The 24,195-nt window shown below is 33.4% G+C and overlaps 1 protein-coding gene across 1 annotated transcript in view; it reads left to right on the top strand.

Moving 5' to 3' along the window:
- The window catches only part of LOC128998539 (regulator of MON1-CCZ1 complex-like), a 38,756-nt gene extending 21,560 nt beyond the window's left edge, over positions 1-17,196 (top strand). The window contains exons 5-13 of the mRNA XM_054424715.1: positions 81-237; positions 2,708-2,813; positions 4,158-4,266; positions 6,398-6,461; positions 7,443-7,548; positions 12,320-12,572; positions 13,022-13,200; positions 14,352-14,491; positions 15,993-17,196. Coding sequence (XP_054280690.1) covers positions 81-237; positions 2,708-2,813; positions 4,158-4,266; positions 6,398-6,461; positions 7,443-7,548; positions 12,320-12,572; positions 13,022-13,200; positions 14,352-14,491; positions 15,993-16,149 — 1,271 coding nt within the window. The 3' untranslated portion in view covers positions 16,150-17,196. The remainder of the gene's footprint in view (positions 1-80; positions 238-2,707; positions 2,814-4,157; positions 4,267-6,397; positions 6,462-7,442; positions 7,549-12,319; positions 12,573-13,021; positions 13,201-14,351; positions 14,492-15,992) is intronic.
- Positions 17,197-24,195: the final 6,999 nt, after the last annotated feature.

Below are 24,195 nucleotides of genomic sequence, written 5' to 3'. Positions count from 1 at the left end.
TTGAGATGAAAAAATAAAATAAATGCACAGTGATAAGTTTGCTGTGGCTTTTTACAATGTGGACATATCCATTTTCACAGTTGAGATGTCTGGGGTACCGAGATCTCAGAAGTTAGTGGTAGAGGAGAGAGATGCAGTTGTTGGAATTGTCTACGGTCAACCTAGAGTACTAGTTCTCCGTCATCAGTCCACTTCCAACCATCAAGGCGCTCAAGTTTTCATCTATACTATTAAAAAGTAAGTGCCTTCTTTTATGTCTCTTTCCTCAGTATGCACATCAGTCTAGGAGGATTTCAATCCACTAAACTTTAATTGGGTTCAATTTGGTTTGTTGTCCACAATTTTCACGGATCACATTAAAATAGAGATTCTAACCTGGAAGTATGATAAAATAGCGGCAATTTCTACTTTTGGATGGTAATTCATTTGTTTATGATCATGGTAGGTTTGCTGTTTTTACTAGGGATCTGCAGGCCAAACCTTTTTACATTGGATCAAGTAAACAATTTTAGACCTTGGGTTTCAGGCCAGATTTGGGTCAGATTAGGCCAAAATCAGGTTGTTTTGGAAAGTATTGATTTAAAGAAAAAAATTAATTTTACTACCACGATTGGCTTTAACATAATATTGAACATCTCCCCATGCCACAGTGAAATCGTGAACATCTTTCATAGTCATTGCGATCGTGAACATCCTACGTGGTTATATCAAAATCAATAAAATCTTCTATTGTCATGCCGAAATTGTTAACATTTTCCCCAGTTTACAGGAAAATCAAGAACATCTTCCACGGTCATTGTCTCCCACAATCGTGGAAACTGTGTACATACATGCACAAGCCCACATGATGAAACATTTCAAATGTCTTATAGTTTGTTATAATTAAAATATTGGGTGATAAAAAGTGTCATTACTTTGTTATTTTCCAACAGATTTTGTTGATTAAGGTGTCATTAGATCCTTCTTTAAATTCAAAAATTTTTATTACAATTCTATTTTTTTTCTCGATAAAGTTCTTGCTTTTCGAGATATCAAAGATCTACATTTTTAAATAACCACCATTTTGAAATAGTTAGAAAATAAATAAAAAAATTGTTGTAAGTTCATTATGACATAATTTTATATTTCTGTACCAAATTTAAAGATTCTATGTTGAAGCGTTAAGAAGCTATAAATAAATTTGGAAAAAAACACATACGAGCAGATAGATGTAAAACCAGGCATAGGAGACCCATGGTTATGAGAACAATCCCACAAAAGGGGTATAGGTAGTTTGGGGACCCCCTGTTTAGTGTTTACACCAGGGTTCTCCAACCTTTATTACTCAAGGTCCACATTGACAGCTTTTGGAGGAAAGGCAATTAACATTTTGCTGTAGAAAAGTAGCCTGCCCCCCCACCCACAAATAACCCTACAAAGAAGTAGTTTTCAAATTGAGAGCTCAGCAATGAAGTTTGAACATTTCTTACTGATATTTTGTTGCTATATAACCTTTTGACTAACTAAAATTTTGTACGTTTTTGTGCGAATGGTACTGTGACCAAACAAAATAATTTAGGCTACTTACCTCGCATAATTATTTATGGGTACCTATATAAACTGTGTTTGTCATATTTATACTTTGTCATAACTTAAGTAGGGCTATGTATTCAAATTCATGAGAAAGTTTAATATCAATTAATTTTACAGTATATTTACCATGATATTATTATTTGTTCTATAATGGAAGTTTTTAAGTAGAACTGATGAAAACACGGGATGACATGACACCAAATATTTTTTATGTACTTCTAAGTTTACTTGATTGAACATTTAATTGTAATGACAATATGAATAATTGACAATGAGTTTACAAGGAGTGGTGTATAGCTAAAATTAACAGCAATTTTTAGAGAGAATTTTGTTTTTGCACTTTAAGGTCAGCCAAATCAGGGTTAAAGTTTGTTGTTCTGATCTTTAGGATTGTTTTCAATTCAATGGTTCGCTTAGCTTGGAAGATCTGTATTAAGGTAGCTCGATCACCATAAACACATGCTTACAGCTTATTTTCTCCTATTGGAAAAAACTGTGAAAGAGGTGTATTATACACACATTCCAACAGGAGATCTGGGTATCTAGCCAACCTGGGCACCGAGAATTGTACTTGAATTTGGTAAATACCAAGGACTACAATGATCACCATTCATTGAAGGCGTTCCATTGGTTCTCTTTTAACATCATAAGTAAATCACGATCACTGGAGATCATCACAGAAATTTTATTGATGCCGCAATAGATGTTCACCGTGTAGTCGCGATCACGGGAGAAGATCGCGGTATCACGGAGACCGCAAAATATGCTCACGAGTGTTGCCTCGATCTCGAATGACGATCACCGAGACCGCAACATTTACTTATGGGTAAAATGTGCCCAACATGCCGTGACCTTGAGTGACGATCACGGTATCGCCAATTTGCCGTCATTGTGAATGCCAATCACTATATCACCAAGACTGTATCATTTACTTACGGCTGTTAATACAACTTTGATGATCATCTATTTATTCTAATTATATAAAAATAATGATTTCCCAGTAGGCCTTCGCGGGCAGAATAAAATCTCTTCAAAATCCGGCCCCCGGGCCATAGGTTGGAGACCCCTGGTTTACACTATGAGATAATTATTATCAATCTGTATTTTCAATTTAAAGAATATTTTCCATTTTCAGGATGTCCACTGTCAAGAAAACCCACATTTTAAACCTCGGTAGAAGTGGAAGGTTTGCCTTGAGTATTGTTGACAATCTTATTTTTGTTCATCACCAAGCCTCTAAAGTAAGTGGGTTTGTACTAACTTTCCTAGGATTAGTCAATTTTCATTTATTAGTTGCAAAGAGCTAAGGTAGATTTAGTAAAAGAAAAAAAAATTAATTCTCTTAATGACAGTTTTTTTTTTCAAACACAGTTTTTTTTTACAGTGTTTTGTGAAAAAATTGAATTCCCTTAATGATTTTTGTATTTTATTTTGTTTATTGTTTTTCGATTAAAAATAATGCAATAGATTTTAAAAAGCTGGAAACTGTTAATATTTAGTTTGTTGTAGCCTTTTTTTCTATTATTTAGCCTTTCCGAAGAAAGGATGATGATTTAAATTAGGGATGGACGAGATTGGATTTTTAGTTCGAGACGAGACGGGACGAGATTTTTTATTTCTCATAAAATTTCGAGACGAGATCGAGACGAGATTTCTCTTCTCATACACAACGGGAAATGCACGTTCAAAATTTTTACCTGAATTTGTAACATTGTTAGATGACTGTTTAAATACTAAAATAATGATAATAGGCAAGAATATTTACAATCTTTCATTAAATAACATCAGCATAACATTTTTTTATTAATCACGCCTAACTTATTAAAAATGCCTACGATTAGGAAACATGGTGATATCAGTTAGGATAGAGTTCAACTTATCCTAAAATAAAATAAATCATAAAATAAAAGCAATATTAATTTTTATAAAATAGTTACTTGTTTTGACTTTTTTTATAGTAATAAAACATTCCTCACACTGCTTACACTTAACAAAACTTCTCAAATGTTATTAAAGTAATATTATTAAAATAATGAAAGTAATATTTACATTAAAAGAATTAAAGTAATATTTACATTAAAAGAATTAATTAAATAAGAACGCCTTCGAAAAGGAAACGCAACTACAACACGCTCCTGTATTGCGGGTATTGCATTGACTTTCTGCAGGCGTTTTTAATATTTTTTTTTTTTTTTCGTCTCGATTAAAATCTCGGCCAAAAAGTAATCTCGTCTCGTGTAACGAGATTGAAAATTTCCCGAAAATTTCCCGAAATTTCGAGACTTGACCATCCCTAATTTAAATGAAATAAAAATTCTTTATTATTCAGGCTAAGTTAGGGCCACATGGCCCTGAACCAAATAGGATTATTCTGTATCCTATTGCGAATCAATTAAAGCATTAATTCTGGTATGGTTATAGTAGGCCTACATAGAGAAATTTCTCTTTTTTACTATTTCAAAATAATAAAAAGGAACCGTAATGTCATTGCAATTGTGTTCAAAGAAAGCTTTGTGTTTAAAGATTAATCTGTGTCAGTCGTTTAGGAATATTGTTAAAACACAATGTGTTTGTTATGTTGGTAGACTTCACTGATGTTTGACATCGGATTGGAAGCTGAATGTGATGGGTCTGTTTACTATCACTCCCCCGTGATGCCTCCTCAACCCATACGTGGTGAAAATGCAGAACTTTGTATCCTTTTTAATATTGCACCAAAGAAGACAACATTTTTTCCTCAGGAGATTTTTTTATGGGGTTTCCTGTTAGAGATATTTTTAGTGGAGCAAAGATATTATATTGCAATACAGTCCAACCTCGGTATAACGAATCTGAAGGGACCGAACTGAATATTCGTTATATCAAGGATTTCGTTAAAACGAGGTTCATTATTGAGGTTAGGAATTTTGCTAAGTCGAGGTTCAGAACCAGTGTCAGTCAATATAGGTCGGTATTTGACCTCATTAAAACACAATTAAAGTAGCCGAGGCTACAATACTTTACAGTTTAGTGTTTACATTGTAAAGTAGAACCTCGATTATCCAGGGTACTAAAGAGAAGGGGTCTTTAATATTGCGCAATCATGACATTTCTAGTCATTGACCTTGGTACAGGTTACAAACTGTAAGTTTAAAATCGCAGCTTACTCTAACCCACCTAAAAGCTAGCCAAACACTGTATTGTATAGCAATAAACCACGTAAAGAACAAAACGAAACAGTACAGAGTTTTGTAAGCAACTGCTCGTGATAGGCCGGTAGGCCACAGTACTACTTTAAATAACAACAGAGGAATGTCGATACTGTAATAATCATCAACTATAGCATTGGTGTTGCCTTAGTTTAAACAATGAAAATAATAAAAATATTAGATAAGTCGTTATAAAAGTATATAATCATAGCCAAATGAAAGATAATAAAAAATAAAAACACTCGTAAAAGGAATGTTAAGATAACGATATTGCTATTTTTCTTTCTCTTTGCTTTGTTCTTCTATTCTTTTTCTTTCTCAGGTTTCTCTTCATCCAAAAATTGTACAAGTAACCATAGTTACTTATCACCCAATCACATTTTACCAAACATTACGGCGTCATCAGTCCTCAGTGAATGAAATCAGTTCTCAGTTGTAACATAGCATGCATGCAGCGACGACAGCAGACAGGGACTGGGAAAAGGGGTGTGTAAAACAGAGCGGACAAATTTGTTGACGTCACCTTTCCATTTCATTGCTTCGGTTGCCCCCCCTTCGTACGGCCCTGAATAATAATAAAAAACAGGAGTTAAGGGGAGCTTTTCTTTCTTAGCAACAATATGGATAAAGATAGTGTGGCCTTATCACGTTCACTGCGGGCGTATCCGATCGGATACGGGCCGAGCGCTGTTCAGATGCTGCCGTAACCGATCGGATATGCTCGGCAATGCCTTTCGTATATCATCGTTTTTGCTCTAGCGTCGGTCGAAGGCAGACCTATTCCACGTTAGCGTGTAGTGGGTGACTTGCTTTTTGTTGTGTTGTAGGTTGGTAGTAAAATTTCCCCATAAAATCCCTGTCTGGCAAACTTAAAAATCAACTTGTTGTCCCGTCTTTCTCCCTCCAATTGGCAATACGATGGGACCGGCTACGTTCCAAGCAGTGCTGCTATATGTGAGTGTTTAGCGAACTACAGGACATCACCGCACGTTATTTGCTATTCGTCATACCAAAATATGAGAGCCAATCACCCGGCAATCGGGTTTGTTCGACGCTGCGGGCTGCGCCGCACTGGGGCTACGCCTGCCATTTGATGGCCCGCAGCGAACGTGTTAAAAAGACATTTTTACATCATGCAGTAATGAATCGTAGAGATTGTCAATAATAAACCGTTGGAATAAATAAATAAGTGAAAGATTGATGATTAAGATTTACTCTATATAATTACAAAATAAATTGGTGAGTCAGTGGCTCAGTTGGTAGCGTCACGGACTTTGGGCCCAAGGCAGCGATGTCGTGGGTTCGGATCCTGGTCACTGCCGTAAACATTTTATCAGTACAGTTCACCTTCGTACTGTACCGGCTCACCCTTTGCTTTGCTGGATACGTCCCACGCACAGATCTGTAGTCTATGTGGACAGGCAAATGCAAGGTTAAAAGAGGTCGCCAACCTCTTAAAAAAAATTAAAAAAATAAGTTTCCAAATCCTTCCATTGATTTATTAATCAATGTGTAATCTACCGCAACATGGACTCTTTATAACACCAGCAAAGTATTTGTGTTATATTTTATTCTAATCATTGCTATAATAAATGAATCCTTCATTTATAAACTATTTGTCCTTAACAGTTTCCTAGATTCTTCTAATTGGATTATGTTTTCTCCAAACGTAGTCATTGATGCTAAAATTGGGTGTTTATGGTAAGCATGCATTTTGTTTTTCTCAAAATTTTGACAAATATTTTAAATTAATGAAGTAAATAAAGGTCAACACAAAAAGTTATGTGCTAATCAGGGTTTTCCTAAATAAATTATGTGGTTTTAAAGGTAAATAAAAAAAGAACCGTGAAAGGCATCTTAAAAATATTTATTTTATTTAAGTTCTCATTTCAAAAAAGTTTTTTAGTGATACATTTATATATGTCCACCATTGAGTGCTCTGCAGACATTTAATCGATGGTTGATCTCGGACCATACGCTGTGCAACATGGATCTTGTTACCAACGACACTGTTTCATAAATCCTTGTCTTGAAACCAGCAACATCACGAATCTTGGACATTGAGTTAAATCAGGACTTCTAAGGCAATACTGTCTTACGTATTCAATTGTTACCACTGATACAGGTTGTCTCCCAGACGCCTTCCGTTTTTGTACATGGTCCCATTTCTATGAACTGTTTACTCCAACGTCTGATGTTATTTCCATGAGGAGCAGCTTAGTTAAATAATCTTCTAATATTTTGAGTAATTGCAAACGTCAACGACAACAATGAAACAGCTGTTTTCCAAGACAGTGTGACAAAATTATTTGAGTAAAGAATTCAGTGATACCAAACCAACCTCATTTTTCTACCTCACCTGGTCATATTTGTATAAGTATTCGAAACTGCACCATTATTCATTTAGGAAAACCCTGTTTTTACTGATAATTGTATAATTGTTTGTCAACCTAATACAATTTCACATTAAAAGGCCAGTTTTATACTTAAGTTTCATTGATTTTAATTTGTGTATGATTCGTCATAACAACCTAAATCTGAGATTGGCAGATTCTTTAAGCAAATCCTTATTGAGTCAAATTACAATAGCTTATATAAAAAGCTAATTGATAGCTAATAAACCAGACTGTATGGATTGCAATAACTGTAAATTCGTTTAGTGATTTTGTAATTTGATTTTAGGTACCTGGAGTTAGAACTTGAACATATTAGCAAACTAGTCCACAGTAAGAGCTTTCTCATAGAGTTCTTTATGCTAAGGGCAAACTCCAAAGAATACATTTTGAGGGTAAGTTTATTGTAATTCTAAGTAAAATTATAGTAGTTTACGTAACGGTCACGTAACAATAGTCTTTAAGACACAAATAGAAAACTTGAAGTACGAGCCTTGGTGAGTGCCTTTAAAGCTGCTACCACTACTTTACCTACAAACATTTTCGATAACTAACAATCACTACTCATAATGTCTAAGAGAGGTTATGTTTTTGTTTATAACCTCTCACAGCCAGTGATTGTGATGCAACGACTCATTGTCCCAACCACTCACTCATTCATTGTATAATCAATCAAATTGGCCTTAACCGCTGATAAGTTGTCACTCAAAGTATTATAAATTTACTTCTTTTCTCTCAATCCTCAAACCTTATTGGTCCAAACTTGTACTGTAAAGTAGCAAAACAATGATGTTAAGTAAGTAAACAATACTGTTACCGGTAAGTGAATATATAAATTCTAAGAACTGATTTGAAAAGGCTAGTTTAAAATTGGTGGTATGTAAAATTAATAATGTTATCAATCTGAACTTTTGAATGAATACAAGGCATTATCTACAATGGTTTGTCTGTAAATTAAGGTCTCCAAATAGCTCCTGTCACGACCATGTGAGCTAGTTCAAATGTTACATTAGCGTTGATTTTTTTTTTTTATTTATATGAAAAAGAACTACTACTTCTACTACTACTACTAATATTTACTCTACACACTACTATACAATATAGTACTGCTATACTATATAGTATTTACACTACTTTTTTCTCGGTTTCCATCCAAGTGTGTGAACGAAAATGATGTGAAGAAAAATTGAATCTTTCACCAAGTATCAGTCGTGTTCTGTGATTATAGATCTCTGCAGGAAGGGAATCAACCCCTATTGAAGTCCGTTGCCAGTAGAAGGATGTGTATACAGAACAGGGCAGTATTTCCAAATAAGCAGGCTAGGCACCCGTCTAGGGCGGCAAATTTTTTTTCTGATTGGATACAACAACGTTGCATTCCATGTATGGAAAACAGAATCACGTTTTGCATGTAAACGGGAAACAAAAACGTCTGTAAAAATGGTTCAAAATGTTTTAGATTTGTTGATGCAGCATGCAATTGCCTGCTGGATTTTTTGGATTACTTTTCCATAAAAACAGCTGGCAGGGCATGTATTGGGGTAATCTTGGGGCTGGGGTGGTATGGTCGGTGAGCGCACTGACTTGGGTGGGGGGGGGGCTAACTTTGCTGCCTAGAGGCGGCAGATAGTTAAATACGACCCTGATACAGGAGAGTGTCAAGACGTAAAAGATGTGCATTAGTGGCTAAGGTAGTTTGCAGGAGTCTGTCAACTTGCGCATAAGGATGGTGAGACGTGACCAACTTTACAAGTGAACTCTCAACACTAATTGCTAACCTCAATCACGGGTTTTCTGACGCTTCATAAAGGGTTTTAATTTTTTTTCCATTTGATACTAAAAATAAATAGCTGTAGAAACTAATAGCTGTCTTCTTTTAATTAATAACTATATAGACATATAAGTAAAACAATCAAATATTATTTATCAAACCGCTATTATTTATGTTCATCAAATGAGCCCGCCGCCGGCATCGCCGCAAACAAACACGGTCATTGTAGTAGCCGGTTGTAGGCCTAGTTGCGGTGCTCAACAGTTGGGTGGAAGTTGATTTGTTGCTGCCGCATTCACTGTGGTTTTTATAGTTTATTTTTTACTCTGACGCATAAAATTAAGTTTATTATAAGTAAAGAAAAGAAGACTCAAATTTTGAATGTAAATAAATCGTCTAGGGACATTTTGTTTGGAACGTGTTTTCAAGTACCCTAACCTATGTTTTCAAATATTCGAATGCATAAAAATATTTGGGTTGAAAATCGTTTGGTGATTTTCTAATTTTGAGTCTACAAACCATGAATAATAAGCCTAAATGTTTATTGATGTATCGAATAATTGCAAATCTGGTACAACAATGGAGAATTAGGTTTTCAAGTATATTAAAACATGGCCCAAACGCCATGGCAGGGCGTAGCTCAGAGGTAGAATTCTCGCCTCTCATGTCGTGGGTCCCTAGGTTAAAACCGGACTACTCAGTATTCTTTTTGTTCGATTAATTAAACTTTTATATTTTTCCCACTTAAATGACAGCGCTAATCAACATTTATTTTTTTATCACTTTGAACAACAAATTCAGGACACCTAAATGAATTAAAAGTAATGTTTTTATGATAAGCAGTTCAGTCCAATACACAAAATCAATTGTTACAGGCCTACAAAATTGTTAGTACCTCACAGGGTTTTAGCTATTTAGGGAAGCAAATAATAAGCATCTAAAAAAATACTATGTAACTCCTCTTTAAAATTGTCTTACTATAATTTCCTATTAAAATGTCTTTAAATAAAACCGAGAGCCTTGGGTGTAAAATAATCTGATTAATGTTGCAATGTTGGATACATTTTTGAAGATACAATACGGTATGCGGTTTAATATGGTTTCGCTCAAAGCCTATTTTTTCTCCGTGTTATTATAGCTTAATAGTTAATAAAACCATGAAACTTAACTAAAGTAAAAGTAAGCTTTCACACTAATTTAAAACTTATAGAATTATTCTAATTGGGTAATGTACATCCATCAATTTCACTCATTTTGTGCTTAGCCACATTTATTCATTTTAATTTGTGTCTGATAATTATCATTTAGCACTCACAAAACTATTTTTTAATCTAAAATTGCAAACGGGAGCCAATTTGCAAAAAGGAACTTAATAATTAATTTTTACAATGATGTCAGTAATGAAATATCACTCTTTTCAAAAATACTAGTCTACTACAAATAATACGGGTGAAGAGAGGTTGGTAGAAAATGGCAAGAATTTACAAGAGTAAAACTTTATGAAACACACTTGCTGCCTACACTAGTAAAAACCACTAGTAATACTAGTCCCTACACTAGTAACTAGTATTTTACATTAGTAAGTTTTTGAAACGTAGACTTGTAAAATACACTAGTATTACTAGTCCATGGACTATTAAACCATGGTTCTATGGCCTACCCACACTTTCAAGGTAAGCTAGCTGCTATCCTCCTTTTTCTACCATTTAAAATCCTGGCCTAGAGCCTTTCCTTAAGGGGACTGTAAACGCCTATATTAATCAATGTTAACTTTATGCAGCATATCTTAAAAACTATACAAGATAGAGACATAATTTTTTTTTTGTACTTTTCATTAGCCTTTTATTTAGTATGCTACATGAAATTATTTACCTAGGTTAAAATTTCAATTTTTACTGGAATTTTTAAATTTAGACTTTTTTTTGATATTTTTTGTAAATAAAAAAATTATTTACAATACTGTTTTTAATGAAATTTAAAATTACCATGTAGCATACTAGCTAATCATATCAGGATACTGTCATAAAAATTTGGTAAGTCTATCTTATATAGGAGCTGAGAAAACTTACATCTAAGTTATAAAATATTCACTTTCGGAAAGAGCAATTTAATAAAAAACATACCAGTTTTCGTTAACTTGCAGGTTCCTCTTCTGTTCTCCTCTCCTCAGTAGTGTCCAGAGCTGTAGGTTGGATTGTCAGGATCTTCAGCTTCCTCATACATATCTTCCAGCCTCTTCCTCTTCAAATCTCTCAGATTTCTGATTTTTTTTTAAGGTCTTGAGCCCTTTTTTCTGCTTCCTGAAGGCGTGACTTTTCCAGCTTTGCAACAGCCTGCACTAAGTTTTTCCCTGGCCACAGTCCAAATTTTTCCATGATTTCCACTTTGCTTCTGAATCCATCATTAAAAGCACACACTGCTGAATGCACACCATATTTCAAAGTTGGTAGAGTTACAAAAGTACGTTTAGGAATAAATGACCATATCAAGTTATTCAAGGACTCGTTCGGGTTTTGAGTCTTTCCCTTCACGCACTTTTCAAGGAGTTTAACATCAGAAAGATCTGTAAAAATAGGTCTGATTGCAGCCATTACATTTTCTGGTACATGAAAATGTTTGCTATGGTCATATTCTTCCTTTGATTTGAGGCATTTCTGAAACTTGCACCAGGTCTCAGCATCGTTGGGGCAAAGGTCATGCATGGGCTTATCATTTGATGATGCTACATGATAATACAAAGCCCAGATAGCTTTATACATAGCATCTACACTGGTTGTATTACGCCTAATAGCTAGTCCATAATAGGTTTGTAATTTTTGAATCACAGCCAGTGTAAGTTTGTTTTTGCCCGACAGCGATTGACCGTCGCTAAGTTTTTTCCTCATCTTCTTCATATTGCGGAGGCGCGTTCCCATCCGCTTTTGGACGTGTCCAATGCACTCAAGTTTGTTAATGTCTACATCTCCATAAACCTTAGCCTCACTAACTGATAAAAAGGCTTTGGAGTCCCCATCACCGAGATAGTTGACATACCAAGCACCATGTACGGATTGCAAGAAAACTAGTCCCTGGACTAGTAAATACTAGAATAGTATTTTTTATAAGACGGGCCCCTGTTGACACCTCAGTCCACAGACATCTATTTACAGAATACGATTCATACTTGGTAGGAATGTCGATTTTGTTCACATAGTATTTGGCTATTTTGAGTACACTAATCGGCCCATAGGGTTGGGAACCAGCTAGAATAGTAGTGGATGAATAAAAGTATGTGTGATGTTGGTCCTAGATTATAACTTAGCTCAATAGAAACCTTAATCGAGAACCTTTAGTTGTGAAAACCTTGTATTAGTTAGAGGGTCTCTGATTATTAATATTTTGATTTCACTCTGCAGGAACTACGAGAAGCAACGCAGAGCCTCAATCAGAATCTAGAAGAGTTAGCCTTAGTGTTTGACAAGCTGAATGCAGTGTATCGGCAAAAGTTGCTGCAGAATGTCAAGTGGCAGTTGGCCAGTCCAGTGAGTGCTGTGGACAGTCAAGTCTCTGAAAGTTCTCTAGTCACACGAGTGGTCATAGACCAGTCCGATATGTACACCAATGTACTGTCTAAGATGGCAGACTTCATAAATGAAGATAGTCCACCAAGTAAGAAACACTTAATTAATGTACCTGGTGAGAACATTTAGTGTTATAAAAGGGTCTGACTAAGCTGAGCCTGGGTTGATGAAGGCTGTATATGCTTCAACTGAACTTGCAAGAGGTCATCAGCTGGGTCAAATGAAGTATTCAAATTAAAAATAGTTAGTTTACATCTGTGCTGCAAATAAATTTTAGGTAATGTGTCTGTACATTTTTCAATTGGTATGAAGTATTAGTATTATGGATCATTGTGTATGAATTTGAACGGATGGTATTGTTTCCCTCCAGAGACCTCAAAACCAAAAAGTAAATTGGTCCCGGGTTAAGGATTTACTATGAGACTTTGTTTAATTGCTTAGTCCCAATATGGCATATTGGCTTAAAGTGATATACCACGCTAACCCCGTATAACATCGTAATCATCAATCTTGTAAACGTTTATGTGACTTGTGCAGGGAACCGTAAGTTGGCAATGTGGGTGCTTCTGGAGTATGTGAGATCACTGACGGATCATCAGATCCCAGTACAACACTATCTTCATGAGTTGGTCATCAACTCCTTGATACTCAATAAAGCCTATTACCAACTTCACCAGCTTCTGCAATATTTTGTCGTTTCTGACTCTAAGCCTCTGGTACGATATTTATTAAGTTTTCTAGATTATTTAAATTGATCTTACAGTTGTTTGTCAGACACTAAACAAACTGTTTAACTATTTTACTTCTTGTTTGCCGTGACCAACTTGAATAGACCATTTTGTTGTATTTGTACACAAGTAGTTAATTTTCGAAGTAAGGCTTCTATGGTCACAATCACTAACACTAAGTCATAGGTCTTCTGGGCATGACCACGTTGGAATACTAGGAAAATCACTAGTTGCTGACGTTTCAGCTTCGTTGCATATATAGACCAGGATCTGAAGGGGGTTGAGTATGCATGGAAAGCATACCTATTACATACATACATATTTATTTCATCGCATCCACTTCTATCATGAATCGACCAATGCAATGTTGTAGACCTAATCGACAAATAGAGAGACAAGTGTAATGCTTGTTTATTACTTGTAGCATTGTTATGCATAAAACTGAATAATGCAACTATTAACCTAGTAGTACAATTGTCAATTTTATTTCAAGACTACCAGTGATTAAATATGCTCGCTTTAAGAATCAATCATTCCCAAGATAAAAACTATTTTTCATTTTTTGTTCAAGTTCATAAAATAATCAGTATTCTCTTCTCATACTCTCCCCTAGAGAAGTATGTGTTCTGAGTTATGTTTTGCAACTTGACATCATTTATACTGTTCTTGTTAATATACAGTTGATTTGTTTCAAGTTTTATAAAAAATTTTACCTTTGACCATGGTTAGAACCAAGCAACCCACCTCCATGTCAAAGCTGTGGCCAATTTTAGAATGAAATATAATGTTGTTGAATCGAGTAAATGTATTGATGTAAATTACTGATTTTGATTATATATGGGTACGGGAGCTTTAAAAATAAAAATAAAAAACAGTTTAGTGTAAACAGAATTTATTATTTTACATCAACTATCACATTAAACACAACTGAGGGCGAAAATAGAAATTTAGACAGTAGCACAATCTGTTTGTAGATCATTCATCTCAGTTATTTTATATAAAAAAATTGGCTATACCTGGTGATTATACTCAGGTGGAGCAGTATTGTCACCCCACAAGATTAGTAATGTCACTCCTCTAATCCTCCGATACAAAAGTTATGAAATTCTCAATCAAAACCAAATCTGTCCTTTACTTAGGCTTGCTTGCTGTTGTCCCTCGAGAACCTGTACCCTCCAGCCCACCAACTAGCCTTGGACATGCTGCATAGGCTGAACACTGCCAGCCAAGAGATAACTGAGGTTCTGCTCTCCAAGCACCAAATACTGCCTGCACTTAGGTACTTGCACTAAAACAAGAATGAAATCTGAAGTCTGCATTGCCACTTAATGAGCATCCAAACACAACAATCCTCTTTCTAAAAAAAAAAAAACTAGGGGTGTGCGAGTACTCGAATCTTCAAGCTTTTTGGTCGAGCTTTTCATTATTCAGCTCGGCTGGAGGCATTATGAAAAAGCTCGAAGATTGAGCCGAGCTTTTAATACCAAGTAAAAACTAAAATAACACTTAATTTGTGCCGTACAATTGAAAACAAAGTTATCACAATTCTACGTTGTTCATGCATTCGAGGTTTGATAAGCACGAAGCTCGGCTCAGTCAAGACGCAATTATTATTGCTTGCAATTTTGAGGAGATACGATTAAACTATCACCTATCGCATTGTCTTGAACACAGCTATTCGTAATCTACAACGCAGTGCGAGATGTGTGATTGGCTCGTCGCTATGATGACACACAGTTGCTGTGACAACCTACAGTGCGCACTGAGCACGGGGGGGGGGGGGGGTTATGGGGTAAAAATGGGTTTTTTTCCATTTTTGACCCTAAAAACAAAAGAATTTTGCAATTTATTTCTAAACCATTTTGTAGAGCTTCAAAAAAGAAATAATTTAGTATAATGAAGTGCTGTTGTATGCCTAACGATTACGGAGAAAAAAAAAGTGTAATTTAAAATTCCCATGTTATTTTAAAAAATTCTTATGGAGACAATGAAAACTGTTGTAGTTTACTTGTTTATGGATATAAGTTGATAAAATTTGGTAAATTTATTTATTTAATCACATACTATTGAAGTATGGTCAAAAACACTTTTTACCTTCCCCGTTGCAGTAAACCTAAGCACTTGTTAAATCTAGTTATTTAAATTGGGAATAAATATGTCTTATTTATGGAAATATTTTAGTAAAAAGGTCAGACAAGTTGAAATTTGCTTAGTCTGCAGGTTTGCTGCAGCGGGGGTATTTATTTCTGTTGTTAGATTTTCATTTAGCCTATCTTTAATATGGTAGTTTTTAATGTTTTTAGAAAGGTTTAAACTTAAATTGGCTAGTTGGAATGTATCATTGCTGCATACATTTTTTCTTTGCTTTAAAAACACCCCATTAAACCTCAAAAATACTTAATGGAAGGACATAAAGACAAGGGTTGATGTAGTATAACCAATCCATTCAGAAAATTTGGTAAAACAATACAAAAATGGTATTGGTATCGAGAATAGATTTTTCAGGTATCGGTATAGAGAATCTATAAATTTTGGTATCGGCACATCACTCATTTTTATACCATGAAAAGAGGTGAAAAGTATGAGCCTTATGAAAGCAGATAACCCTACTCAGTAGCTTGTGGGGAGCAGTCAAATATTACTGTATTTTACTTGTTCACATAGTTGGGACTTTGTAAGCCTGGCCCCGAAAAGGTCAGTTATGACAGGGTGTACTGTAATAATTAATAATTATAATATAAATTACATTAAAAGTTAACAATGTTTGTTTTGTTATTCAGGTACGCCATAGAATCTGAAAACGAAGACCAGCTGTCAGGGCGTAAGTTTCTCGAGTTAGCTCAAGCGACTGAAGACAAACTAGTGTTTTACGCTGTTTCTACTTACTTTGAGGCTAAACGTGCCTCAGTCAACGGTTCTGTCCCTTCACTGAGATGAAGGTTGAATGTAACATGTGGTACATCTTAATTCAACATTCTTAATTTGTGTTATTTTCACGATCGGAAGTAAATTATTTTTGTTAAAATACTATTTTATGTATTAATTAATTGACTTAGTTTTATCAAGACTCCATGGCATTATTATTGAAAAAAATCCATATAATTCCTTAAAATGATTTTCCGTTTTTAGTTCTAAAAAACCATTTAGAAACAATAAAATCAAATAATTTATTTATCCATTAAACACAATCAGGCAATAGGCCAAGTCAAGACAATAGAATTATACGTTACTGAACATGTTTAACAATGCTATAAACACTTCTACACAGAATAACAAGGGTTGTCCAACAAACACAATTTAATCTTCTGCTGGAACGGTTTTTCTGTTAGCGTTTTCAGGCTTTCTGATTGGCTAATAAACATATAAGTCTATAAACTGGGTATTTGAGCTACTTCTAGTTGCATGATTTCTTGATCCCACAGTTTCAATACCACTTATATTTGCCTTAATACTACAGAGACGTTTCAGATTATACAAATTTATAACTGTGAGGATCTAAAATACATGGTCCAGTGCCAATGAAAATAGCTATATTAGCCATTTTCAATAGGAACACTATTTTTAGGTTGTGCAGTTTTAGGCAGTCAGAGGCCAGCTTTAGTGGTGGTGACTTTTTTCAAGCGCTCTTAAACCAGCACCATTTACAAAAAACCTGTTTTTTTTTTTACTTTCATTGATAGCAGTTTTACTTTATGTATAATTTTATAAAAGTTTTCATAAACGTTGTGACACACATTGAGTAAATTTGAAAATAAAATAATTTGACTGTGAAAGACAGCTAATGATTCCACGTTGTTTATATAAAAGTTGTGGCCAATTGAGCACAAAGGTATGAATAATTATTACTTTTAGGGGTTTAACAAAAACTGTAATCCCTCTAGTGGTTTTCCATGCATATAATTTATTATTTGGTATCTTTTAGAAAAAATATTTCCATTCTAGTCCTTATCCTTTCTCTTAATACATTTGATATTGTTATTAAGAATATTTTGTTTATTATAATGTTATCGCTAGATTGTTAAATATATAAATATTGCATATTTTATGTAATTAAAGTATTTGTATATCAAAGATTGTTTATTTACTAACTCATCATGTTCATTTCCCATTTTAAGGACTTGAGACATATTTTAGTTACAAATTAATTGAAAGGTGTTTATTAAACAAGTGTTACTCAGACATACAAATTCTGCTAAGAATAACTCTTGTCTTATTACAATACATCATCAAATAGCAAAATTGTAACTGTTACAACACAATACTTAACCATATTAAAAAGGTTTCAACATCCGTTCAATTGCAGCTTCGCTATTTGCATTGTTATTGCTTATTAAAAGTATCTCAAGATTTAATTCAAAATAATTCAATGCCAATATATAATACAAACAACTCCAACATTTTGTGTTGAGGAAGACTAAGCATATAAATTCAAATTCATATGTTTGGCATGCTTGAGGGGGCTTTTTTCTTCAAATTAAATACACCCGCCACAGCAAGCAAACCTGCAGACTAAGCAAATTTTCATCCTGATTGGATTTTCACTTAAATTTGTAAGATTATTCCCTATTTAAATAACATTAAGTTTAACTAGTACTTTGGCTTGCTGCTACAGGGAAGGTAAAGAAGTGTTTTTGTGAAATAATAATAGCTTAGGATGAAATAAAGCAATTTGCCAAATATACCCATAAACAAGCAAAATACAACTTTTTATCAATCGATCAAAGTAACTTTATTCATATTGCACATTGTGTGTCATTGTAATAACTAAAACAACTGTATTAAACCTAAGACTCCTTTACAGAGAATATTGTTATTATCAATAAATCAAATTTCAGGAAGTTGGAAAAAAATCTTCTAATTTATACATGAATCTGTTAGTGAGAAATAATTTTAACATTTTTTAAATTAATTAAAATTAGTTATATTTTTTATATTTCCAGGTAAGCTGTTGAAATATTTAACACCACTATCAGGTATAAGATGGGATTTTCTCGTAAACTGATAAATTTAAATTATGTTTGTTGAACGCCAATTCACTACCTTTTCTGGTCAAATACTTATGAAAAGAGTTCAATTTTGGTATTCTTCCATGATTTAATTTAATATAAAGGAGTATTTGATAAATGTATAAGCTAAAAACAGTCACAATTTTTAAAGTGCTCTTAAGCGTGTTCTTTTGATTTCAGTTTTACTTTTAACATAATGCGAACTGTTTTTTTTTCTGAAACTCCAGAATGCTATTTAGATTAAAAGATGTGCCCCCATAAAGACACAAACCAAAAGAATGTGTGATTCAATTAAGGAATAATATACTATTTTTAAGGTTTTTAAACTACTAACTTTTGACATCTGTTTTAAAATATGGCATATGGCTTAAAAAGTGACATTTTTTAAAACGATTTCAACATGACTATCCCTGTTGAATTTATCATCTTTATGTAATCCAAGAAATTTTATTGTTTTAACTTCATTTAGTATAATTGTATCCATAAAAATACTAAACTCAGCTGCATTTTTGCTAAATGAAGAAAAATTTTATAATTAGTTTTTATTGGATTTGGTAGTAAATTTATTTCATCATTGGATACATTTGGAAAGCTAAACAAAAGAAGAGACTTCCACATCAGAATTTGAATTAGGATATTTTTATATTGATGTCATCAGCAAATAAACAATCAAGATTAGGAGATTCTATCAATGAGGGAAAGTCAGTCAAGTAAATTAAGAGTAATATAGGGGCCCCAATATTGATCCTTGAGGGACACCATACTTAATAAGGAAGTGTAAGTAATTAATTGGTTATGGCTATTCATGTGATCAATTGGGACATACTGATGCTTGCCTGTAAGATAAGATTAGTTACATTTAAGTTTTTTCAAGAAGTAAATCATGTGAGATGCTATCAAAGGCTTTTGTTAAGTCCAAGAATAATCCAACTACCTTTTCCTGTGAATCAATTGAATTAATTATAGATTCACAGAAATCAACTCCTGTGTCAATCACAGATCTTCCTTCTCTAAAACCAAATTGTTCTTAATTTATTAAATTATTTTCCTCTAAGAAATTTTAAAGTTGTATATGCATAAATTGCTCAAAAGTTTTGGAAAATTAGCATAACAATGAGTGAGGCCTGTAATTACACATTTCCTCTGGGTTGCCATTTTTATAACCAGGTTTAATTTTATATTTTTTTAGAATTTTTTTGGGAAAATTTGTTGAAATTATAGAAAAGTTTATAACATGTAGTAATAGTAATAATAAATATAATTGAGCCTGTTTAATTATTGGCATTGGTATTTCATCCCAGCCAGTAGAACATTTATTATCAAAAGAAGTTATAATAATATCCAGCTCTTCATACGTTTACTTATTCTCCATAAAAATAAAATGGGAATTATTTTTTTTTTTTCTGTAACCAATTACTGTTTTTCAACAATTTTTAAAGTCCCTTGTTAGTAGTACCATGGACTAAGGAACCAATTACTACAATCATGTTATCCAACCTTTACATACTGATAGTAATTTTGAAGCGATTTACGTATATTTATGTTGCAAATACTGTAGTCATATCCAAAATAAATTATAATTTGACCTATTTTTGTCTTTTGATATTTAATATTGTGTAGAAAAAGCAGATGGAGCCTTTTTTGTTTACATGACCTAATGTTGCAAGTGTGTTGTTTCAATGTGTATAGTGTAAGAGAATAAATCCACAAATTATTGATCAAATTCCACTCTTTATGCCTTGCTCACTACAACAGGAAGAGTAGTAGTCTGGTGATGTTGCCCAAATTTACTAATTTGGCTGACACCCTGAAATTGGTAATGTTAGATGAAAATAGACCCTGAAAATACAATAGGCAAGCTGTGCACTGCAACATCATTGAGTGGTAATAGTATGTTTAGTCTGTCTCTTTAAGCTGTGGTTGTACTACATTGATTTTGATAATAATTCAGTATGTTATCGTCCTTTTAGTCTAAACAAAACAGTACCCCCATTGCTGAAAAATTAGGGTTCAAAAGTTATTGCAGTTTTTGTGATTTTACCCTAAAAATATAGTTTTTCCCGCCACTTGCCCATATGACATGGGTAGTTTAGTTGACAAGCTACTGGGAAAAGTATGTGTCAGATTGCTGATACCTGTTATTTATTTCCTTAATTGCAGCTTTAATTTTTGCCTGTGAATTTTTTTTGTCCCAATTGGTCAGCATCTCTAATCGCCAATACCTTCTTCCATCTTTACCTGTCTATTAAGAATTTCTTTACATAATTCCTTCCATCGTATGATTTGCTGCCTTTTACTATGTCTCAAAATTTCTTGTTTTTGATTGGTTTTTTGGTTGTGAATTTCCTTTTAGCCAATGTTTTGGTTATTTTACATAGTTGATATTTTTAGTTCTCTGGCATCTCCCTGGCCAGCGCAAATACGCTTCAAAAAATAAAATAATTGTGTTTTTGGTCTCTGCATCATAATAATAAGTAAATATCGGTCCCGGGTCTAGGTCTTGCCGTTCCACCTACGGAAATACCTTCTTCTTAAGGGAAATTCGCTTCCGTCATTGGAGGGGTTTGTGTTCTGAAAACATACATGGTTTATCTATTCATGAACATTGTTAAGGCCAAAAGAACTGTGGAATTATACACATTTTATTGAACCAATAATCCAGTTCATTCGAAATTGATGATTCCAAATATTTAATAGTTAAATTTATATTAAATTAAATTTATTATTAAATTTAAGTTTTTAAAACTTATGTTGAAGTTGCTTCTAGAATGTTATAATTTTTTTTCCAACATTTCTGGAAGTGGATTAACTCCTCCCGGTTTTCAAGCGAAGTTAATCATTGATTAGGCTACACTAATCTTAATTAGCCCTCAAAAGGTGACCAATAAAAAGTGGGGTTTAAAAACAACTATTTACAACATATACTAACTTTATACAACAATAAAAAAATCAAGTACATAATGAAAAACAGAGTAAAAACTAAATTGACAAATATAATAATCCTGTAAAGAAGGAATGAACCTGGCTAACATAAAGGAATACAATATCATAGATATATCTTAATCTAATATATTATAATATACACAAGCGAATAAAAAACGCACATACACACATTCACCCATCAGCTCAGCAGTCGCGCAGTCACAGCAGCAACCCTAACTGCAGCAGAGACCATCTGCTCAACGTGAGACATTCTAGTGCCGTCTCAAATTGAGGACGTTTTAAGGCCCAATATAATTCCCAATTTAGATGCCTATTAATAAATAGATAAGAGAATTTTTAGTTAATGTAAATATTTCATTATGTTTTTGACGTAGCTAATGTATTTTTTTTTTTAATTTTGCTGAATAAACGACTTATCACTTACGTGATTTCTGTACACTACTTTACCTTCGGCATTTTTTTAATTACTAACAATAACTCACTTCTAAGAGAGGTTATTTTTTCGTGTATCTCATTGCCACTGACGATGCACACGAATCGTTGTAACAAACACTAATTGCACCACTCATTAACAACTAAAATGGTCTTAGTTTAACAGCTGGGTCTATAACAGCTGATTAGTTTAAGTTCGAAGTATTACAATTTTACTTCTTTTCTCTCAATCGTTCAACTTCATTGATCCGTTACTCGTGTTGTTGAGTAAAACCTACAAGTAATTCTAGTAATTCTTGTTAAGTGAATCTTTTTAATTCTAAGAACTGAACTGAAACGGCTAGTTAAAAAAACGGACGTAGGTAAATTCGTTAAAAACTACTGTCAAAATATAGTCAATTCCCCGTTATCAATTATACAAACTAAATAGTACCATAAAATATGCCCTTGAAGAAAAGATGTTTTTCTTTGGATGAGCAATTCAAGCAGTTGAATGGAAGAAATACTTCCAAAAAAAAAAGATGGATCAAAATTCAAAAGAACATATGTTACCATTGTGATTTTCTTTTTGTCACCATGTAGGTCAATTGATGTTTCCTTTCAAAAGTTTAAAACTTCAAATATCTGGGTGAAATAAATCAGTAAAAATATCATAACGGCAATAAGCCTAGGTATTTTAGCTATCTTTCTTTGTACGAAGTTTCAGGCTAACTCACCCAGTTTTACGTTATGAAAAGACATTTTTGTAATATTATAGATATTACATTTGTACATTTTAAAATGTGTTTTGTGACTTGAAGGTACCTACAATTTCGTTTACACAGATTAATCATATGATGTGTGCCTTATATCCCCATCAAAGTTGTGGATTTTCCCTAGAAACTTTCCCGCAACATTTGCCAGTGACTTTTTGGTTTTAAATTTAACTTAAGTGTAAACTAGTAAATACTAGAAGCTAGACATCAATGTAAACTGCTTATAAATCAAATTGAATTGTTATACTGACAAGTGTTTCTAATAAAATATTAATGTACAGTATATTACAAAACATGCATAAACCATAGCACATAATAATAATAATGAATATTATGTGCTATATGACATAAATCCGTAGAAAGATAAGAGATATGCTCGAGAACTTGCTGAATAGTAAACTTAGCTTCAGTTATATGATCAGTGATTGCACTATGTTACACCCTTCACAACCAAATTAATTTTCTGCATTGATCTAAACTAATTCTATTGGGAATCTTACATCTTCTAGGCACTACTTTTTAACAGCTCCCACCGTCTGACCTAGAACCTTGTTTACTCATAGATTTTTTGTTTTCGCTCTAAAGCTATGTCAGTAACCAAAGCAGTTTCTAAACAAATAAGTGCTGCTTTTAATTTTAAGGGGAAAGTCGGTTAGTGAAAACTTGTTTATAGCTTTACTTCATTATTTATTACAGTATGTACATATTTGAACACTGACTAAACACTAACATATTAAATAACAAACTATCAACTAACAATTATTAATCAACAATCATACTTTTTAACCTGTATAGCCTATTCACATGCAATGGAAGATATATTAAAAGTGCATTTCATTACTGTTCGATAAAATAGAAACTAGGAAGATAATAGAGACCTAAATAAGCTCAGGTCAAAACACAACTTCAACCCCTTTAGCCTCCGTTAATTCTCTCATTTGAATGACCGAACTGTATTAATTAGATTGTCAGCATTATCATTTATCATTGTTCATAACTGCATCGTTTTGTAGATGCCTAATGGCTTCATAACTGTTTTATCAGTTCGTCAGTTCGTTTTCAGAAACGAGTGATATTCCGACCAGAAACTGCAATTTTTTTACAGACCTTAGAAAATCAGCATACGTTTTGGGGCTAATCGTTTCTGATTTATAGTTTGTACTTAATCATATTTATTTTGTAGGACATTCTTGATTCCAAGTTGAAAGTGTAAAAAAAACTCTAACACGAGAACAAAAACGTTTGCAAATCCACCACATCAACACTAGTGACTTTGCATTCATGATACTGTAGCTACGTGTAAACAAAACACTCGTGTCCTGCAAGTTGAAGTATTTTTTATCCGTGATGTATTTTAGTTAAAGTAACAACCTCCTACGGTGTCAATAAATTTGCCAAATATAAATGGTGTTGACTGTATCTGTAAGTAAACTATTGAGGTTCATAAATTTGTTAATAATAGAGTAATTGAATACAATGTACGCAATTGCTCTTTAAAATCCGATGGACTTAAAACATTATTATAATATACAAAATTAAGCGTATGTAAGTGTTAAACTAACATGCGAAAGAAGTGTAAAATACGTGATGGAAACTATGAAAAACTAAATGTGATAAATGAAAACCCAAACCTTACTACGTGTACAGCTTGTATTGTAAACGTTTGTTGTGGTTAAACCGTTGGTCTAATCAAAAAACGGAGAACACTTACTGTATTTAGAATTAAAAGAGCTACAATGTTGTATTATAATGTTTTTTCCATCTCCACCCCTTTACCCATATATTTCGCAACATCAAATTTTGGTATTTTTCCTCATGTTTTTTGTTCAAACGTCTATTGCGTCTCA

This window comes from Macrosteles quadrilineatus, unplaced genomic scaffold (assembly GCF_028750875.1).
Source record: "Macrosteles quadrilineatus isolate MER2022 unplaced genomic scaffold, UCM_ALF_1.0 Scaffold_7__1_contigs__length_78375512, whole genome shotgun sequence".
Classification (NCBI taxonomy): Eukaryota; Metazoa; Arthropoda; class Insecta; order Hemiptera; family Cicadellidae; genus Macrosteles; species Macrosteles quadrilineatus.
Note: the sequence above shows the minus strand (reverse complement) of the source record. Positions and strands in the feature narration are given on the sequence as shown.